This window comes from Canis lupus, chromosome 4, assembly GCF_003254725.2.
Source record: "Canis lupus dingo isolate Sandy chromosome 4, ASM325472v2, whole genome shotgun sequence".
NCBI lineage: Eukaryota > Metazoa > Chordata > Mammalia > Carnivora > Canidae > Canis > Canis lupus.
In genome coordinates, this window is record NC_064246.1 from 71789856 (window position 1) to 71808424 (window position 18569).

General features: G+C 37.0%; 1 protein-coding gene across 1 annotated transcript in view; it reads left to right on the forward strand.

Annotated features, from left to right (window-relative positions):
• NUP155 (nucleoporin 155) overlaps nucleotides 1–18569 on the forward strand; it is a 70520-nt gene that overhangs the window by 16156 nt on the left and 35795 nt on the right. The window contains exons 7-18 of the mRNA XM_025436255.3: nucleotides 986–1091; nucleotides 2507–2580; nucleotides 3714–3805; nucleotides 5839–5936; nucleotides 6839–6991; nucleotides 7914–8014; nucleotides 11302–11472; nucleotides 13105–13215; nucleotides 14741–14835; nucleotides 15735–15823; nucleotides 16676–16738; nucleotides 17525–17672. Of these exons, the coding sequence (XP_025292040.1) occupies nucleotides 986–1091; nucleotides 2507–2580; nucleotides 3714–3805; nucleotides 5839–5936; nucleotides 6839–6991; nucleotides 7914–8014; nucleotides 11302–11472; nucleotides 13105–13215; nucleotides 14741–14835; nucleotides 15735–15823; nucleotides 16676–16738; nucleotides 17525–17672 (1301 nt within the window). The remainder of the gene's footprint in view (nucleotides 1–985; nucleotides 1092–2506; nucleotides 2581–3713; nucleotides 3806–5838; nucleotides 5937–6838; nucleotides 6992–7913; nucleotides 8015–11301; nucleotides 11473–13104; nucleotides 13216–14740; nucleotides 14836–15734; nucleotides 15824–16675; nucleotides 16739–17524; nucleotides 17673–18569) is intronic.

Genomic DNA, 18569 nt, shown 5'->3' on the forward strand with positions numbered 1-18569 from the left:
TATCAAATTTACTAATTTTGACCAATCTGATTGAGGGAAAATTTTTTTATTACTAGCTGAGGGGAGGATCTTTTCATATATTTATTGATCATGTGTGTTTTCTGAAATTCTTTTTTATGTTTTTTGCATACTGTAATATTAGCTTTTTCATAAGGTAAGTGTTATTAGGAAACTGATAAATAATCTTGAGTCATATAGCTAATTAATTAATGGCAGAGTTAGGATTACAACCCTGGTCAACTGTGTTGTTTTTGTTTTTTTTTTTTTAAGATTTTTATTTACTTATTCATGAGAGACACTAAAAGAGAAAAAGGCAGAGACACAGGCAGGGGGAGAAGCAGGCTCCATGCAGGGAGCCCGATGTGGGACTTGATCCCAGGTCTCCAGGATCAGGCCCTGGGCTGAAGGCGGTGCTAAACCACTGATCCAGTGGGGCTGCCCTGTGTTTTTTTTATATTACATTGTACCTCTTTCTTACCTAGTTTCTCTTGGCAACTTTTCATTACCGGGAAAAAAAAAAATTGGTTTTGTATGGCAAAAGTCAGACATTGAGAGGTAAACTATAGATTGTGGTGGCAATGGCTGCTGTTGTTAAGATTCCTTTTTAGCCAAAATGGGAAGAGATGATACAAGTACCTTTATGTACTTTGGGCTCTTATAAACGCACTTACTATATGCTTTACTACTTTCAAATAAAAGAGTTTTTAAGATAATTAAAATATGATTTTATTAGCATAGCACTATAAGGTTTTGAAATAGCTTGATTTCATTGAAAACCATGATTTGATTATGGCTAATAGCATTTTCTATTATTAGTTAAAGGATTAAATTAAGTACTAATTCTGAATAGTATGTCTTTATAATTATGGGTATTTGACTAAGATTTGAGGATTTTTATACATGTGGGTATATAGCAGTTGCCAAATAGTAGTGACAAGTGTATCTATATTTACAAGTCTTCCTTCTTTTGATTTTTCCTTTTAAGGCAGAAGCAGGTTGGTTTAGCCAAAGATGCAGGAAAATAAACCACTCAAAGAGTGCACTTTCTTTCCTTGTTCCTTCATTACTACAATTCACATTCTCAGAAGATGGTAAGTAGAAAACAATAAATTTGACAACCAAATTTTCTTTTTAAGATTTTTATTCATTCATTCATTCATTCATTCATTCATGAGAGACAGAGGTAGAGACACAGAGGAAGAAGCAGGCTCCACACAAGAAGCTCGATGTGGGACTCGATCCTGGGATTTCGGGATCATGCCCTGCGCCGAAGACAGATGTTCTGTTGCTGAGCCACCCGGGCGTCCCTGACAACAAAATTTTTTAAGACTTTTTTTTTTTTAAGTCTTTGTTTATTCATGAGAGGCAGAGATGTAGGCAGAGGGAGAAGCAGGCCCCATGTAGGGAGCCCGATGTGGGAATTGATCCTGGGACTCCAGGATTATGTCCTGAGCCAAAGGCAGATGGCTCAACCACTAAGCCACCTAGACGTCCCAATTTTTTAAGATTGTTGACATTTTCTTCAGAAATTCTCACTCTTAACTGAAAGTTTGTCTTATTAAATAACACTTGTATATATTTATAAAGGTTTTTTTTTTTTTTTAAGTTATTATTTATTTGAGAGAAGGAGAATGTGACCAGGGGGAGGAATAAAGGGAGGAGCAGAGGGAGAGAGGTAAGCAGACTCTGTGCTGAGTGTGAAGCCTGACACAGGGCTCAATCCCATGATCCCAAGATCATGATCCAAACGAAAATCAAGAGTCTGACACTCAACTGACTGAACCACCCAGATGTCCCCTCATAGGTTTCTTAAAGGAAGAAGAGATTATAAAATAAAGAGACAATATGAGTTTTATTCCCAAGTTCCTATGAATATAGCATCACAGAACATGTGCCTAAAACAGCTGTATGCATTTACACCAATACTGTGTGAGTGTGAGAGGGAGACCTCTAATATATGTTTTGCCTGGTCTAGAACAAATCCTCAACATAAAATAAATATATCTGAGTTTTTAATAAAAGTGAGAGATTTAGTCAGGTGAAATAATTTAAAAATGCTTTAGTAAGATATGAGTCACACTCAAAATGTGACTGAAATTTTTATTTTTTTCCCTTCACAGTGATTTACTAAACTAACTAGGAAGTTTCTTGAAGGAATGCACTCAGTATAATTATTTCCTGTGTTTCTAACATATAGTAGACATTAATTAAATGTTGAAGAAATAATCTAGAATTTGGTTCCGATTTGGCTTAAAATTCATTAAAAAGACAGTAATTTCTTTGTGAAGCTCTTAAGGAGTCACAATATTTGATGTCTGCTCTTTCGTGTATTGTCTAATTTCAATGCTTCTTGGCTTTGTCCTCATGCAAATCTTGTAGGACTTACCTACAAAGCAAGAGGATAGCCCCTAAATGCAAAATTCTGATTTAACAATTTAAATTTGTTTTAAGTGGCTACTCTGTTAATCTTTAGAGGTTTTTTTCTCTTTTTTTGTCTTATTTTTAGATCCTATTGTTCAAATTGCAATCGATAATTCTAGAAACATTTTATATACACGATCTGAGAAAGGAGTAATACAGGTAAGTATTAATATACTATTTAAGAGGGGGGGTAAGAAAATCCCTGTTTTTAAGGAAGAGATTCAGTTACTCTCAGCCTTTTCCTATGAACTGTATGGTTTTTTTTTGTTTGTTTGTTTACGATTTGATTTTATTTATTTGGGAGAGAACTCAAGTGCTAGGGAGGAGGGGAATGGAGGGCAGGTGTTGAGAAGCAGGTTCCCCACTGAGGAAGGAGCTGAATGTGGGCTTAATCCCAGGACCACAGGACCCCATGATCATGACCTGAGCTGAAGGCAGACTCAACCAACTGAGCCACCCAGGCACCCCTGAGCTGTATGCTTTTTATTTTTATTTTTATTTTTTTAAAAGATTTTATTTATTTATTCATGAGAAACAGAGGAGAGAGAGGCAGAGACACAGGCAGAGGGAGAAGCAGGCTCCATGAAGGGAGCCCACCATGGAACTCGATCCCGGGTCTCCAGGATCACGCCCTTGGCTGAAGGCGGCGCTAAATCGCTGAGCCACCCTGGCTGCCCAGCTGTATGCTTTTTTTTTTTTTTTTTTAATTTGTATTTATTTATGATAGTCACACAGAGAGAAAGAGAGGCAGAGACACAGGCAGAGGGAGAAGCAGGCTCCATGCACCAGGAGCCCGATGTGGGATTCGATCCCGGGTCTCCAGGATCGCGCGCTGGGCCAAAGGCAGGCGCCAAACCACTGTGCCACCCAGGGATCCCAGCTGTATGCTTTTTAAAAAACATCCCAAACTACTTCTTAGGGCTCCCGTTTTTACGAAATTTCACATCTCCAGGGACGCCTGGGTGGCTCAACGGTTGATCATGCCTTTAGCTGAGGGCATGATCCCAGGATCCAGGATTGAGTCCCACATTGGGCGCCTTGTGGAGAGCCTGCTTCTCCCTCTTCCTGTGTCTCTGCCTCTCTCTGTGTGTCTCTCATGAATAAATAAATAAAACTTAAAAAAAATTTTTTCAAATCTCTGAATGTTTCCATATCTGTGTAAAGTGCCAAAATTAAAGGATCCTTGAAAAGAAGAGTCTATTTAATAAAATAAAAAGTTCTCCAAAAGTTTATTTTGTAATATTTGTATGGATTATAGTTATGTTTAAGTGAGTACAATTTTTTATTCACAGGTGTACGATTTGGGCCAAGATGGACAAGGAATGAGCAGAGTTGCCTCAGTTTCTCAGAATTCTATTGTCTCTGCTGCTGGAAACATCGCTAGGTAATATGTAATTTATTGCCAGGCATTTCATTTGCACAAGGCATATAATTATATATGTGCAGCATACTAAAATTATTTCCTCTTCAGAATATCTGTAAAAGAGAAGAAATGTTGAAGATGAGGACACTGGAAGTTATGTTTGAAACAACTGCTAGAGACAGACTCTTCATTTAATTCTAATGTTGGATAGTTTGAAACACAAGGCAGATTTTTTATAATGTAAAGTATAAAAATTTGAAATTTTAAGCTTTAGGTGGCCTATATAGGCAATTAAAGGAGTTGTCACTAGGAAACTACATGTCACAAAGTCGTCATCGTCGTCATCTCCCCGCTTGTTACTACTACACCCTTTTAAGAGGACTGCATCATAAAAGTTCAGCTGGTCTGATAATTGACACAGTGCAGTTTGGGAATACAGAATTTTACAGTCGTGTTGCCCACATTGTTTTCTGAGGAAACTGAAACTAAGGAATGTTAACATTTCTCTGAAGTCTGACTCTTAGGTATAGGTACTAGAACACAAATTACAAGCCAAGACTTGAGACGCTATGTACTGGGATTTATGTATATCGCAACTAACTTAGCTCAGCTGCAAAAATTCTCTTCCCATAACAAAGACCTCAAATCTTCAGCTTCAGTTTTGTGTGTGCTTGGGTTATAGCTCTGTTTGCATATCCTCACAAAAAAACAATCAATGCTTTCTTTGATTTTCACTGACAAAAGAATTCCTAGGCAATCTTTTTTTCTTTTTTAAATATTTTATTTATTTATTCATGAGAGACACAGAGAGAGGGGCAGAGACTTAGGCAGAGAGAGAAGCAGGCTGTATGCAGGAAGCCTGATGTGGTACTCAATCCCAGGATTCCGGGATTATCCCCGAGCCAAAGGCAGATGCTCAACCACTGAGCCACCCAGGCATCCCTAAGGCAGACAGTCTAGAACAGGGTTTCCTTTTACTTCCCCTAACTACCTTTCTTTTCAGAAATGTTTTCAAATCCATAGGAAAGCTAGAAGAGTAGCATAGTAAAAACCGTTAATACCTTATCAGATTATCCAAATTCAGCAGTTGTTACCGTTTTCCCTCATTTCCTCACTTTCTTTTTTTTTTTCACTTTCTTTCTGATGAACATTTGAAAGTAAGTTGCAGAATCATGACTTTCACTCCTTCATTTTCCATGTCCTAAGTCTCTTAAATAAGCACAATACTAATTCCACACCTAAAAGCATTAATAATTTTATGATATTACTTTGTAATTATATAGTGCATATTAAAATTACTTTATAGTCTCACTAATCTTTCATAATTGTTTTTCTTTCCGTTTTTTCCCAGATTCAGTCAGAATCCATGAATTAATTATGTTAGTCATTTGTCTTACAAAACAGCTGTCTTACCAGCTTTTATTTTCTTTTTTTCTTTTTTTAAAGATTTTATTTATTTATTCATGAGACAGAGAGGGGGAGGGAGGAGAGGGAGAAGCAGGCTCCTTGCAGGGAACCCGACATGATCCCAAGTCTCCAGAATCCCGCTCTGGGCCAAAGGTGGCGCTAAACCATTGAGCCACCCACCTTCCTTTTCCCCTTAATTATCACATTTGGTGGGGGAGGGGTAAGAGTCTTATTTGTGGAATATCTCAATTTCTGAATTTGTCTTTTTTCCTTATCATTCAATTCAGGGTAATTTTTTTTTTTAACCAGTATCACATAGGTGATGTGAACTCTTTGCAGCATTACATCAGTAGGCACATAGCCACCAGTTTTTCCACTACTGAACACTTGGAGTAATCTTTACAATGGTGATTTGATGCTCTGAGAATGTCTTGTTCGTCATTAACCATTCACTCAATGGAGATAGCCTTCTTTTATGACCTTTGAGGGAAGGGGTAACTTCTAACAATGTAAACTCGTATTCAGGGGGTTTTGCTGGCTATTGGTGCTGTTGTATTAATTTTCTAAGAAGTTAGTCTTATTTTAGCATATTGAGATGTGTAGTAGATCATTTTAAAAAGAGACTAGTTTTCTTTCCTTTCTTGTAGGACCATAGATCGTTCTGTTTTTAAGCCAATTGTTCAAATAGCCGTGATTGAAAATTCTGAATCACTGGACTGTCAGTTATTGGCGGTCACACATGCAGGTATGTTTAATTTATATGTCCGCTGTTGCTTTTAGAGCTTGATAATACTCAGATTTGGAAATTAAGGATTATGATTATGATTAGAAATATGTTTTTACTTCTGTATCAATTACCAAGCCATATTAATAATTTATAAAATTAAGGATTTTGAAAATTAGAAGTCTTTATGTTTTGTTTTTTTAAGATTTTATTTATTTGAGAGACAGAGCATGAGCAGTGGGGAGGAGGCAAAGGGAGAGGGAGAAGCAGACTCCCTGCTGAGCAGGGAGCCCAATGTGGGACTTGATCCCAGGACCCTGAGATCATGACCCAAGCTAAAGGCAGATGTTTTTTGTTTTTTGTTTTTTTTAAGATTTATTTATTTATTTATGAGAGAGAGAGAGGCAGAGACACAGGAGGAGGGAGAAGCAGGCTCCATGCTGGGAGCCTGACACAGGACTCCATCGCAGGACTCCAGGATCGCGCCCTGGGCCAAAGGCAGGCGCCAAACCGCTGAGCCACCCAGGGATCCCCTAAAGGCAGATGTTTAACAGACTGAGCCACCTGGGTGCCCCGGTTCTTCTAATTCTGTCTCCTCATGTTGTAGATATTAAAACTAGGCCTGACAAGTAAAATGACTAATATTCAATGACAGAGCCTGAATAGGAACAAGGACTCCCTTGGCTTATAGTTGCAGATTCTATCTACTAAAATGTGTTGATTCATATGGTAATTCAAAGTGACACTTTCTTAGAACTCTACTTTGGGTGGTGGTGGTACACGTGGTGATTTAAGATCAATCAGGGAAGTGATTCTGTAGCTTTAGCAGGAGTTTGTGTTTCCGTGTGGAATTGTTTCAATGACATGTATATCTCAGCTCTTTCATTTTCTGTTACTGATATATAATTTTATCCCATCATCAGGTGTAAGGTTATATTTCAGCACTTGTCCATTCAGACAACCATTAGCACGACCTAATACGTTGACACTGGTTCATGTCCGCTTACCTCCTGGATTCTCAGCATCTTCAACAGTGGAAAAGCCTTCAAAAGTACATAAGGCTCTTTACAGTAAAGGTAAGTTTTGAAATACTATCAGGTTTAAGATTGGATTTTTTTGGTTTTTTAGTTTTCATTTATTTTTCTTTTTTAAGATTTTATTTATTTATTGATGAGAGACACAGAGAGGAGAGAAATAGGCAGAGGGAGAAGCAGGCTCCCCATGTGGAACTCGATCCCAGGACCCTGGGATCATGACCTGTGCCAAAGGCAGATGCTCAACACTGAGCCACCCAGGTGCCCCTAAAATTAGATTTTTTAATTGTTAAAATTAGAATGTCTTGAGTCATTTGAAAATAACAAATTTTCCAGTAAAATTTAGGATATTCTAATTTCGTGCATTAATTATGGCTTTATCACCTATAACCTCCCAGTAGACTTAAGGCTGATACCACTAAAGTCAGTATAAAGAGATTAGTGGGAGGAGTTGGAATTGAGCACAGGAGAGTATATTTCAAAATCAACTAGTATTGCTAAGATGATGCTTTTATAGTTTGTTTATTCTGCCATTCCACTAGTAACTTCATCATTTTTTATTCATGTGTTTGAGATAACTGGTACATGAAATTCTGTTTCATTGAATATTAGATACCGTTGATTTCTTATATACTAAAAATGTTTTCTTTAGATTAATAATTAAATTCATAAGTTTATTGATTGTGAAATATATCCTAACATCAGGAATTTTAAGATGTGAAAAAAGTGTTTACTCGAAAGAAATGAAGTATAAGATCTTGAACATGTAATGATTCTATCCTGACAATAATTTTATGTGTTTTTAGGGGATTAACTTTTATTTTGTGACTTGTTTACTTACAACAGTGCATGATATGTATATATGTTACATATATTAATGTTAGTAATATTATTAAGATCATTAGGGATGCATACTATTTATATTTAGCATCATATAATAAGATTTTGTGTATTGAACTTTTAGGTATTCTACTGATGGCAGCTTCGGAAAATGAAGATAATGACATTTTGTGGTGTGTCAACCATGATACATTTCCTTTCCAAAAGCCAATGATGGAAACCCAGGTAAGTTATCCCGAGAATGTTAATCTTTTATATAATCTATAATTTTAAGTGAAGAATAAAATTGTAGATCTTTAGGTTGTGATACCATTTATTTTGAACAATCATATTGAAAGAAGTAGTATATCCTGTTAATTCTTTCCTCTGTGAGGTTCGAAGTCATGATGGTAATAATTAAAAAGTATCTTTAAACATTGGCATCATTTTAGAATGTCTTTCTTTTTTTTTTTTTTTAGAATGTCTTTCATAATGTATCCAAAAATGTATATATCTTTTCTGAAATGACTTTTGTCCCATTTTAATGTATTAGGTTTTTAGTTATTTAATTATAGTTATGACTTAGAATTTTATCTTTTTTTAAAGATTTATGTATTTTAGAGAGCATATGTGCATGGGATTGAGAGGGAGAGGGAGAGAGAGAATGTCAAGCAGACACTCTCTACTGCTTCGGAGCTCCACCTCACCACCCTGAAATCATGATCTGAGCCAAAATCAAGAGTTGGACACTTAACTAACTGAGCCAACCAGGCACCCCTTAGAATTTTATCTTAATGATGTCTTTAATTTGTAGTTCTACCTAAATTTAAAAACAAACTTTTTTCTTTTAATTATAGGAATTTTCTTTTTCTTTCATCTTTTTTTTAAGAGGAAGAGAGGGAAGAGGCAGAGGGAGAAGGAGAGAGAGAATCTTGAGCAGGCTCCATGCCCCTGCAGAGCCCAACTTGGGGTGTGATCTCAGTCCCTTGAGATCATGACCTAAGCCATAATTGAGTCCATTGCTTAACCAACAGAGCCACCCAGGTGCCCCTTAATTACAGAAATTTTTTAACATAAACAAGAATAGAGGAATGATAAATTGAACCCCACATTAAACACTTACCAACATTTTTTCCATTTTGTTTGATCTCTCTTTACTGCATATACAGATGTACACACACAAACAAATAATTCCATTTTCAAATCAAATACCACCATATATTCCATGAAATTGATGTGGAGATCCTGGATAAGGAGTATAGCCCCGGCCTGTCCTAGCCCAGTCTCACACCTGGGCTGCTCATCTTAGCCTTCAGCACAAAAGGAACTGGGGAGAGGCCAGCACCTCCAGGGATATGACTAGGGAAGGCTATCTCTGCCTTCACTGTTGGTATCCCCTATTCTACCCCATTTATTTCTCCTAAATGCCCTTACATAGCATATGCTGCCTGCCTCCTGATCAAACCAGATAAACCAACCTCCACCAAGGGTTTGATTGTCTGAGACTCCCTTTGTAATCCTTTTTTTTTTTTTTTAAGATTTTATTTATTCATGAGAGACGGGGAGGGAGGGAGAGACACAGGCAGAGGGAGAAGCAGGCTCCATGCAGGGAGCCTGATATGGGACTCAATCCTGGGACTCCAGGATCATGCCCTGGGCCGAAGGCAGGTGTTAAACCGCTGAGCCACCCAGGGATCCACCTGTAATCCTCTCTTTAAAGGTATTTTGGTTCCTGCTGCCACCAGCTGCTTCCTGATTATTCTCAAATTTAAGCCTGTTTAGTTACGGGTAACAGGGAAAAGGTATGTAGATGGGAGGAGATAGAAACCATCCCCAAGGGTGGGAAAGTGGTTTGAAAACATGAGCTCTTCCAAGTTTCTGACATGGCCCAAAGAGCTGGGAGGGGTCAAGAAGCACTTTTCTCAGATTCGTTCTTTTTTTTATTAAAGATTTTTATTTATTTATTCATGAGAGACACACACAGAGAGAGGCAGAGATACAGGCAGGAAGAGGCAGGGAGAAGCAGACTCCATGCAGGAAGCCTGATGTGGGACTCGATCCCAGGACTCCAGGATCACGCCCTGAGCCAAAGGCAGATGCTCAACTGCTGAGCCACCCAGGTGTCCCTCTCCAATTCTTTCCTTATTCTTTAAATTTTACTGAGCACCAGCTATGTATCTCTGTTTAATGTGGTGTTGAGGTAGACTGAGGATTCAGAACTGAGTAAGATATGAACCCTGTCCTGATGGGAGCACAGTTAGGGAGTACAGGTTTGAATTCTTACTCTCTTTCCTTAAACCTGTGGTTCAAAGGATTTGATGTGTCTCTGGCCTTCAATTACCTTGTCTATTATAGTTAACAATAATTATAGTTATAATACTACCACTTCTGTGGGTTTGTTGTGGGACTTAATGATTTCTTGTGTAAAGCACTCAGCACACTGCCTGGCACATAGGAAGCACTCAATGAATGATAAATTTTTTTAAGCAAATACTATACATCATATCATTTCATTTGTATAGTACCTGAATTGTTTCCAAATGTGGAGTTTTTAAAAGAAAAACAATTACCAAATATAAATGTTGTACATGAACTTTAACCAAATTGTAGTCTCCCTAAAACTATAGTCTTCCCAAAGCTAGCTAAAAGACATTGAGATAATGGGAAAACTATATTGGCTAGGCATCAGATTTTTTTTTAATATTCTTTTTTTTTTTTTTTTTTAGAATTTATTTATTTATTCATGAGAGACACACACAGAGAGAGGCAGGACACAGGCAGAAGGAGAAGCAGGCTTCATGCAGGGAGCCCGATGTGGGACTCAATCTCGGGACTCCAGGATCATGCCCTGGGCCAAAGGCAGACACTTTACCTCTGAACCACCCAGGCGTCCCTGTTAATATTCTTAAGTGTTATATATGTTATATATAAGAGAACATCTTTATTTTTAGGAGATGCATGTAAAAGTATTTATCAGTGACATATGATATCATCACTTTCAAATGGTTCAGTTAAAAAATATATACCATGTATATTAGAGAAAGGAAGTATGGCAAAACGCTAACAATTACTGAATTTAGGTATTGGTACTTTAAGCATTTTTAGATGCTTGAAATTTTTTATAATAGAATTTTTGAAAATTAAAACACTTTAAAAAGAAGAGTTTTTAGCAAAAACTTCAGAAGAGAACAAAAATCTACAGTCCACAAAGTGTAACCTATCCAGTCTATCCTGGAAAGGTGGTAGAATAATTTTTGGTTATTGAAGAATTGAAGTAAATCCTGTTTAGGGTTATCTTAAGAAAATTTGCCTTTGCCTTCTGGTATGAAAGATTATTGTCATAGAAGATAGCCTGATTAAAGGAATAGACAGGAGAGCATTAAATAGAAACTTAGGAGTGTTCGCTTTCATGTGTTATTAATTTGTATAATTCTGCATATTAGAGATTAGGTCTATATTTTTTTTCCTTTTTGGAAGGTTTTGCTTTGTGTAACTTTAATAACAGGTATAAAAAGTTTCTTTCTTTTGCACAGATGACAACCCGCGTCGATGGTCATTCCTGGGCTCTTTCCGCAATAGATGAATTGAAAGTGGATAAAATAATTACACCCTTAAATAAGGATCATATTCCAATAACTGATTCACCTGTTGTAGTACAACAGCACATGTTGCCTCCAAAGAAGTTTGTTCTCCTCTCAGCACAGGTATGTACATATTCTGTTAAGTTGGAGACAAAAAAGAAGCAATGTTTAATGTTAAGTATTCTGCAGTATTTGCTTAATGGTCATTTACTTAAGTACTTTAGTAATATTTACTCTTAAAGATATTCTTAAGGAACAGTTCGTAAATACCATTTATGAGTGTTATTCTTTTTCTAAAGTCACATTTTACTCTAGTACAGCATTTTACTCTAGGTACAAAATAACCTGTTTTTTTATTTTTTATAATTCTCACTTAGGTTATTAAAAAACATTTTTTAATATTTGTTTTCAGAATAGTGTTGCATTTAAAATTCAAATGTTATAACAAGGAGTATACAGAGTAAATTCTCCCTTCCATTTGAGATCCCTTTCCTGCAGACACCCATGTCCTCAGTATCTGTGTATTCTTCCAGAGGTGTAGATACACAAACAATAAAATATATTTCTAAATAAATGGTCGCGTAGGGGATCCCTGGGTGGCGCAGCGGTTTATGCCTTTGGCCCAGGGCGTGATCCTGGAGACCCGGGATTGAATCCTACGTCGGGCTCCCGGTGCATGGAGCCTGCTTCTCCCTCTGCCTGTGTCTCCGCCTCTCTCTCTCTCTCTCTCTCTGTGTGTGTGACTATCATAAATAATAAATAAAAAAAAAAAATTAAATGGTCACGTATTATATACGCTGTTTTATACCTTGTTTTTAATATCTCAAACACATATTTTAGAGGTCTTCCCATATCATTATATTAAAGAACTTTCAATTTGAAAGGTTTTCTTTTCTATGGATGTACCCTATTTAACTAAGCACCTATTAATGGATTATCTTTTGCCATTCGTAATGCTACAGCCTTATGTGTATATCCTTTTCTGAGTGTGTGAATAAAGCTGTAGAATTAAATCTGGGTGAAAGAATATGTGCATTTCTAAATTTGATAGATGTTGCCAGATTGCCCTGTATTATTCATATATATGTGCGTGCATTCACTATTGATGAATATTGAGTGCCTGTTTCCTCACATCCTGTTTAAATATAATAAGCGATTTTATTAAGAGTAAGACGGTCTTTTCAAGTGCTTGTTTTTCTATGGACTGCCTATTTCTACTTTATTGAGTTGTCTTTTTTAAAAAATCTATTATAGAAAAAAAAATCTATTATAGAGGCTCTTTATCAAGGAAATTTTTGTTAATTTTAGTGTCATTTTCCCTGTTATGTCATTTTATTTTGTCTATTGAGATTTTTCCCATACAGATAAGCATATAAGAAGTCAAAATTTTCTGTTATCTTTTGGGATTTATAAAAGTATCAAAAAAAAAAAAACACACACAAAAAAAAAAAAGGTATCAAAAGTATTTTTTTAAAGAACTTACTCTGGGGTTTATAAAAAAATTCACCCATAGTTTTTTTGTGTCTTACAGACCCATGTTTTCTTATTAAATTTTGTTTAGCCATATGTAGATAGATCTTGTATAGGTTGGGAGTTGAAACATATATGTTCTTTTTCACCAGTTTACTTTGTATTCCTGAAGGGGATGTTTTGTTGTTTTTATTAATATTATTAAATAAAATAGTGGGTCAGTTGATGTCAGCCATGCTTGATAAATCTATTATTTGTTTCATTTTTGTTTTTTTACCTTCTTAGGGGAGTCTTATGTTTCATAAACTTAGACCTGTAGATCAACTGAGGCATCTACTTGTGAGTAATGTGGGTGGAGATGGAGAAGAGATAGAAAGATTCTTTAAATTACATCAGGTAATTATTTGTACTTCTTAAAAAATACGATATTTTGAACAATGAAACAATGGGAGTAATAGCTGAATTTTATGTAAGTTAGATCAAAATACTGTAATTAACAGGTGATCTTAGCAATCTTCCTTTCTTTACATTAGCCATTATGTGTGTACTAATATTTGGGAACAGTATAAATAAATAAAGCCTATACAATAAACTCAGGTTTTTATATGTTATTGATAAGTTCTTTTTTTAAGAAACTATATATATATTTTTAAGATCTTACTTGACACAGAGTGAGCACATAAGTATTGGGAGCAGCAGAGGAAGGGGGAGAAGCACATTCTCCGCTGAGCAAGGAGCCTGATGCAGGGTTCAACCCTAGGACCCTGGCATCCTGACCTGAGCCGAAAAGAGATAACCAACCAACTGAGCCACCCAGGCACCCCATTATTAATAAGTTCTCATTAAAGCATACTAATCAGAGACTCAGGTTCCAGTTATTTTATACATTTTTATTACAAACACAGGATATTTATGGACAAATCCTTTTGTTTGTTTGTTTGTTTTAATTTTTTGCCAATGGCCTGATGAAAAAATTGGGGACAGTAGTGATGAGGCCATTTGTATGTCAAAGCCGTAGCTAGAATTGACAAGGTATAAAACTCAAAAAACTTAAGATCAGGAATATCAGATCAAAGTTAAATACAGAGACACTGGATTCACATCACTGCCTCCACCACCAGGGTAGAATTCTGTGGTCTTCAGTTTCTTCATCTGTAAAACATGAATTATAGGGGATCCCTGGGTGGCTTAGCTGTCTAATGCCTGCCTTCAGCCCAGGGCGTGATCCTGGAGTCCCAGGATCGAGTCCCACGTCAGGCTCCCTGCATGGAGCCTGCTTCTCCCTCTGCTTGTGTCTCTGCCTTTCTCTGTGTGTGTGTGTGTCTCTCATGAATAAATAAATAAAATTTAAAAACAAACCATGAATTATAGTAATGTATGATGTGGGGATTGATATATGCTAACCTCTTAAAATAGTACCTGGCACATGACAGGTACATAATAAATGTTAGCTATTGTTGTTATTTTCTAATAGGTAAAAAGACCATGAGAAAAAAATTAGGGGAATAAACTATAAACTAAAATAGAAACTAGATAAAAAGAAACAGGGCACCTGGATGGCTCAGTTGGTTGTCTGCCTTTATCTCAAGTTACGATCCTTGGGTCCTGGGATCAAGCCCTGCATCAGGCTCCCTGCTCAGCGGGGAGCCGGCTTCTCCGTCTCCCTCTGCAGCTCCCTGTTTTTGTGCTGTCTTGCTCTGATAAATAAAATATTTCAAAAAAAGAAAAAGAGCACACTTCAACGATGTTTTTGTGATAAATACTTTTTCATACCAACTGATTTCATTTACTTAACAAATATATATTAGGCACTTGCTCTGTGCTAGGCATAAATTTAAACATTGGATACAGCAGTAACCCAAACTTCGTTTTAAATGTTTACTATAAGGGAAGGTACTATTTTTTGTTTGTTTTTAAATAGGAAGACCAGGCTTGTGCAACCTGCCTTATCCTTGCTTGTTCCACTGCTGCCTGTGATAGAGAAGTATCTGCATGGGCTACTCGGGCTTTCTTCAGGTATATGTCAGTCTTCTTTTGTTCTTGGCCACTTTTTTCAATGGTTACATTGGTCATCATAGTGTAAGGGCTTACCAAATAGTTGAGGAACTGTATAGGCAAGTTACTAACATTCTTTTGCAAAAGGAAGAAATCTGGAAAGATTATAATGCTAATAGAAATAGCTAGACAGAACACCTGATGGCTCAGCGGTTGAGCGTCTGCCTTTGGCCCAGGGCAAGATTCTATCCCGCATCCAGTTCCTTGCTGGGAGCCTGCTTCTACCTCTGCCTATGTCTCGGCCTCTCTCCTGTGTGTCCCATGAAAAACTAAATAAAATCTTTAAAAAAGAAATAGATTAGTACAACGTATGAATTTTTATCCTTGGATTTTATACAGAAACTGGATTCTGTTCTCCAACTTCTGTCTGGTCTTTTTTCTACACCTCTCTCTACTCCAGTTACTATATCAATTTTACTTCTTAAAACACTATACTGATTCTGCTTTTTTTGTATCGTTGGCATTGAGGGATTCTGAATCACTTTAAGGAAACTTAGTGTCAAAGAGGCATTTTCTAAGCTATTTAGCTAAAGTTGCGATTTGAAATGTGAATTGCTTAAAACCATTTTTCAAGTGCTATCTAGTCATAATCTGGTATAAAAAATACAGTGCCATATACTCTAAGTAAATTCTGTGCATTGCTAACCCTTCTTAAAAATTGCTAAGAGTCCCTTATAATTCTTCTGGTTGAGATTCAAGTCAACATTTATTAGATTAGTGTTGTGAGCACTGTAAATAGAATACATTAAAGTCTAATGTTTAAAGCATTTATTTGGGAGCTAGCAAGATTTGAAACAGTTCCAGCTTTGAAAGTGGATAATTTCACTGAATAAGCTCAGCCTCTTTTGTCATAAAAACAGGTATGGTGGTGAAGCACAGATGAGATTTCCAACTACTCTCCCTGCTCCAAGTAATGTTGGTCCCATCTTGGGGTCTCCTGTCTATCCCAGTGAGTATGAAATACTGAAATAGACTATTTCTAATAGTTTGAATTTTAGAAACTGGAATATTTTAATGAATAAAGATTTTCATTATTTACTGCTACTTTTTTATTGGGTGAATAATTCTATAGATGTCTGACTCTTAAAAGCAGTAATTTATTACTGAGACCTCTTATGTGTTAGAGAACAAAATAACATGTAATCAGTAGTATTTACAGAAATTGTTAGTTATCCAAAAGGAAGGAGGTGAGTGATTTAATAATAAGTAAACTCCCACCTCAGTGTTTTCCAAAGTGAGGATTGTTAGAAAGTTCCTGGGAGGGACGCCTGGATGGCTCAGTGATTGAGTGTCTGCCTTCGGCTCAGAGCATGATCCCAGAGTCCCGGGATCGAGTTCCACATCGGGCTCCCTGCATGGAACCTGCTTCTCCTTCCTCTGCCTATGTCTCTGCCTCTCAGCGTCTCTTGTGGATAAATAAATAAAATCTTTTTTTTTTTTTTTAATTTTTATTTATTTATGATAGAGAGAGAGAGAGAGGCAGAGACATAGGCAGAGGGAGAAGCAGGCTCCATGCACTGGGAGCCTGACGTGGGATTTGATCCTGGGTCTCCAGGATCGCGCCCCGGGCCAAAGGCAGGCGCCAAACCGCTGCGCCACCCAGGGATCCCTAAATAAAATCTTTAAATCTTAAAAAAGAAAGGAAAGTTCCTGGGAAATAAGAGGAGTCCCTAAAATTTAAATATGTCATGAATGGTGCCATTCCTCACTCCTGCTTAGAAATAGCTTCTCTGTCTAATTTAATCAGATTTAAAAGATTGGGAGGTTATTTTATAAATCTATATTCTTCTTTCTTTTTTAGGTTCCCCTATTCCTAGTAGTAGTCCATACCCAAATCCATCATTTTTGGGAACACCATCTCAAGGTACCTCATTTCTTTGTTTTATGTTGCTACTGCTGTTCTTTTTGAAGAGCTAATACTGTTACTGTCCTTAATGCTTAGTGAGAGAAATATTAACTTGCCTATGTCTCTTGAAAATAATGTAATTTAATAGAAGTCACGTCCAAGCAGTATTGACATTTAGCTGTGAATGCTTTTGTGTAGAAACACCTTTAGTAGTATACCTGGAAAGCTCTTAATTTGGGTATCAGGATTTAATTAGCAGCCATGAAATCTGTATAATTAGCTCTATTTGACTCTCAACATTAAGAAGAGGTGATTGCAAGCTTTCTTACCTTTTCTCTTATATGCTGACACTTGAAAGCCTACCTGGAAGCACCATCCAAGTCTGAGTGTCTTTTTCCTAGGGAAGACCAAATTCGATACCTATTTATTCTACTGTTTTTGTAAATATTCTTACCTTCGGGTCTAGATACACAGACTTGGGTTAATGAGGATGCTGAATGTTTAAGTTTAAATTTAAAGATTTATCTTGGGGATCCCTGGGTGGCGCAGCGGTTTGGCGCCTGCCTTTGGCCCAGGGCGCGATCCTGGAGACCCGGGATCGAATCCCACGTCGGGCTCCCGGTGCATGGAGCCTGTTTCTCCCTCTGCCTGTGTCTCTGCCTCTGCCTGTGTCTCTGCCTCTCTCTCTCTCTCTGTGTGACTATCATGAATAAATAAAAATTTAAAAAAAATAAAGAAAAACATCGATATTTAAAAAAAATAAAAATAAAAAATAAAGATTTATCTTTCTTATGTGTTTGCAAGGTGTACATCCTCCTGCCATGTCAACTCCAGTGTGTGTTTCAGGAAACCCAGCAACTCAGGCTGCAAGTATGAGTTGTATGGCTGCACCAGAGATTGTGTACTCTGGAAAACATAATGGTATTTGCATTTACTTTTCTCGAATCATGGGGTAAGTTATGCATGGACTGACCAACTGTTGCTTACCTTGTCCTATTTTGTATAGTTGAATATTTTTATTTTTGCCTCTAAATTTGGGACATCATTTATTCCTAGCTCACTTGTTCATTAATAAGATTGTTTCCCATTGTTTAGCTTTTTTATCATCTAACCACCTGTATCATCTAACCACCTATAATATGTATACATACATATTAATATATAGTGTTACCCCATTAACTAAGTGACATGTATCTGCAAAAGTAGGCAGTCTGGTCTTGGCTAGACTCATTCATTTACATGCATTTAGCTGTGAGGTTGAAGAGAGCTCTGTCAATCTTGGCTGGATTCTCACATGTTTAGGATCATGTTTGCTTATTTGTTTTTAAAGATTTTATTTATTTATTCATGTGAGACACAGATAGAGAGAGGCAGAGTCACAGGCAGAGGGAGAAGCAGACTCCATGCTGGGAGTCTGATGTGGGACTCGATCCTGGGTCTCCAGGATCACACCCTGGGCTGAAGGCAGCGCTAAACTGCTGAGCCACCAGGGCTGCCCTAGGGTCATGTTTGTATGCTGGGACAACTGGATTGTTTTTCACATGGTCTGTCATGCTCCAGGTTACCCAGGGATTATTCATGATGGCAAGGTCTTATAAGAGGTAGAAATTTGCAGAGCTTCTTGATGCCTCGGTTAAGAGTTGGCTTACCATCATTTTCACCTCTGTCAATGGGCCAGGGAAAATCTTCAGTCCAACCCAGATTCAAAAATTAAATCCATTCAAAAATGGCAAATGTACTTCTCATTATGAGAGACACATCAAAGTTACATAGCAAAGGATAGGTTTAAGGAGGGACAAAGAATTATAGCCATTTTTTCAATTAGGTGATCATATCATCTGGTTAATTA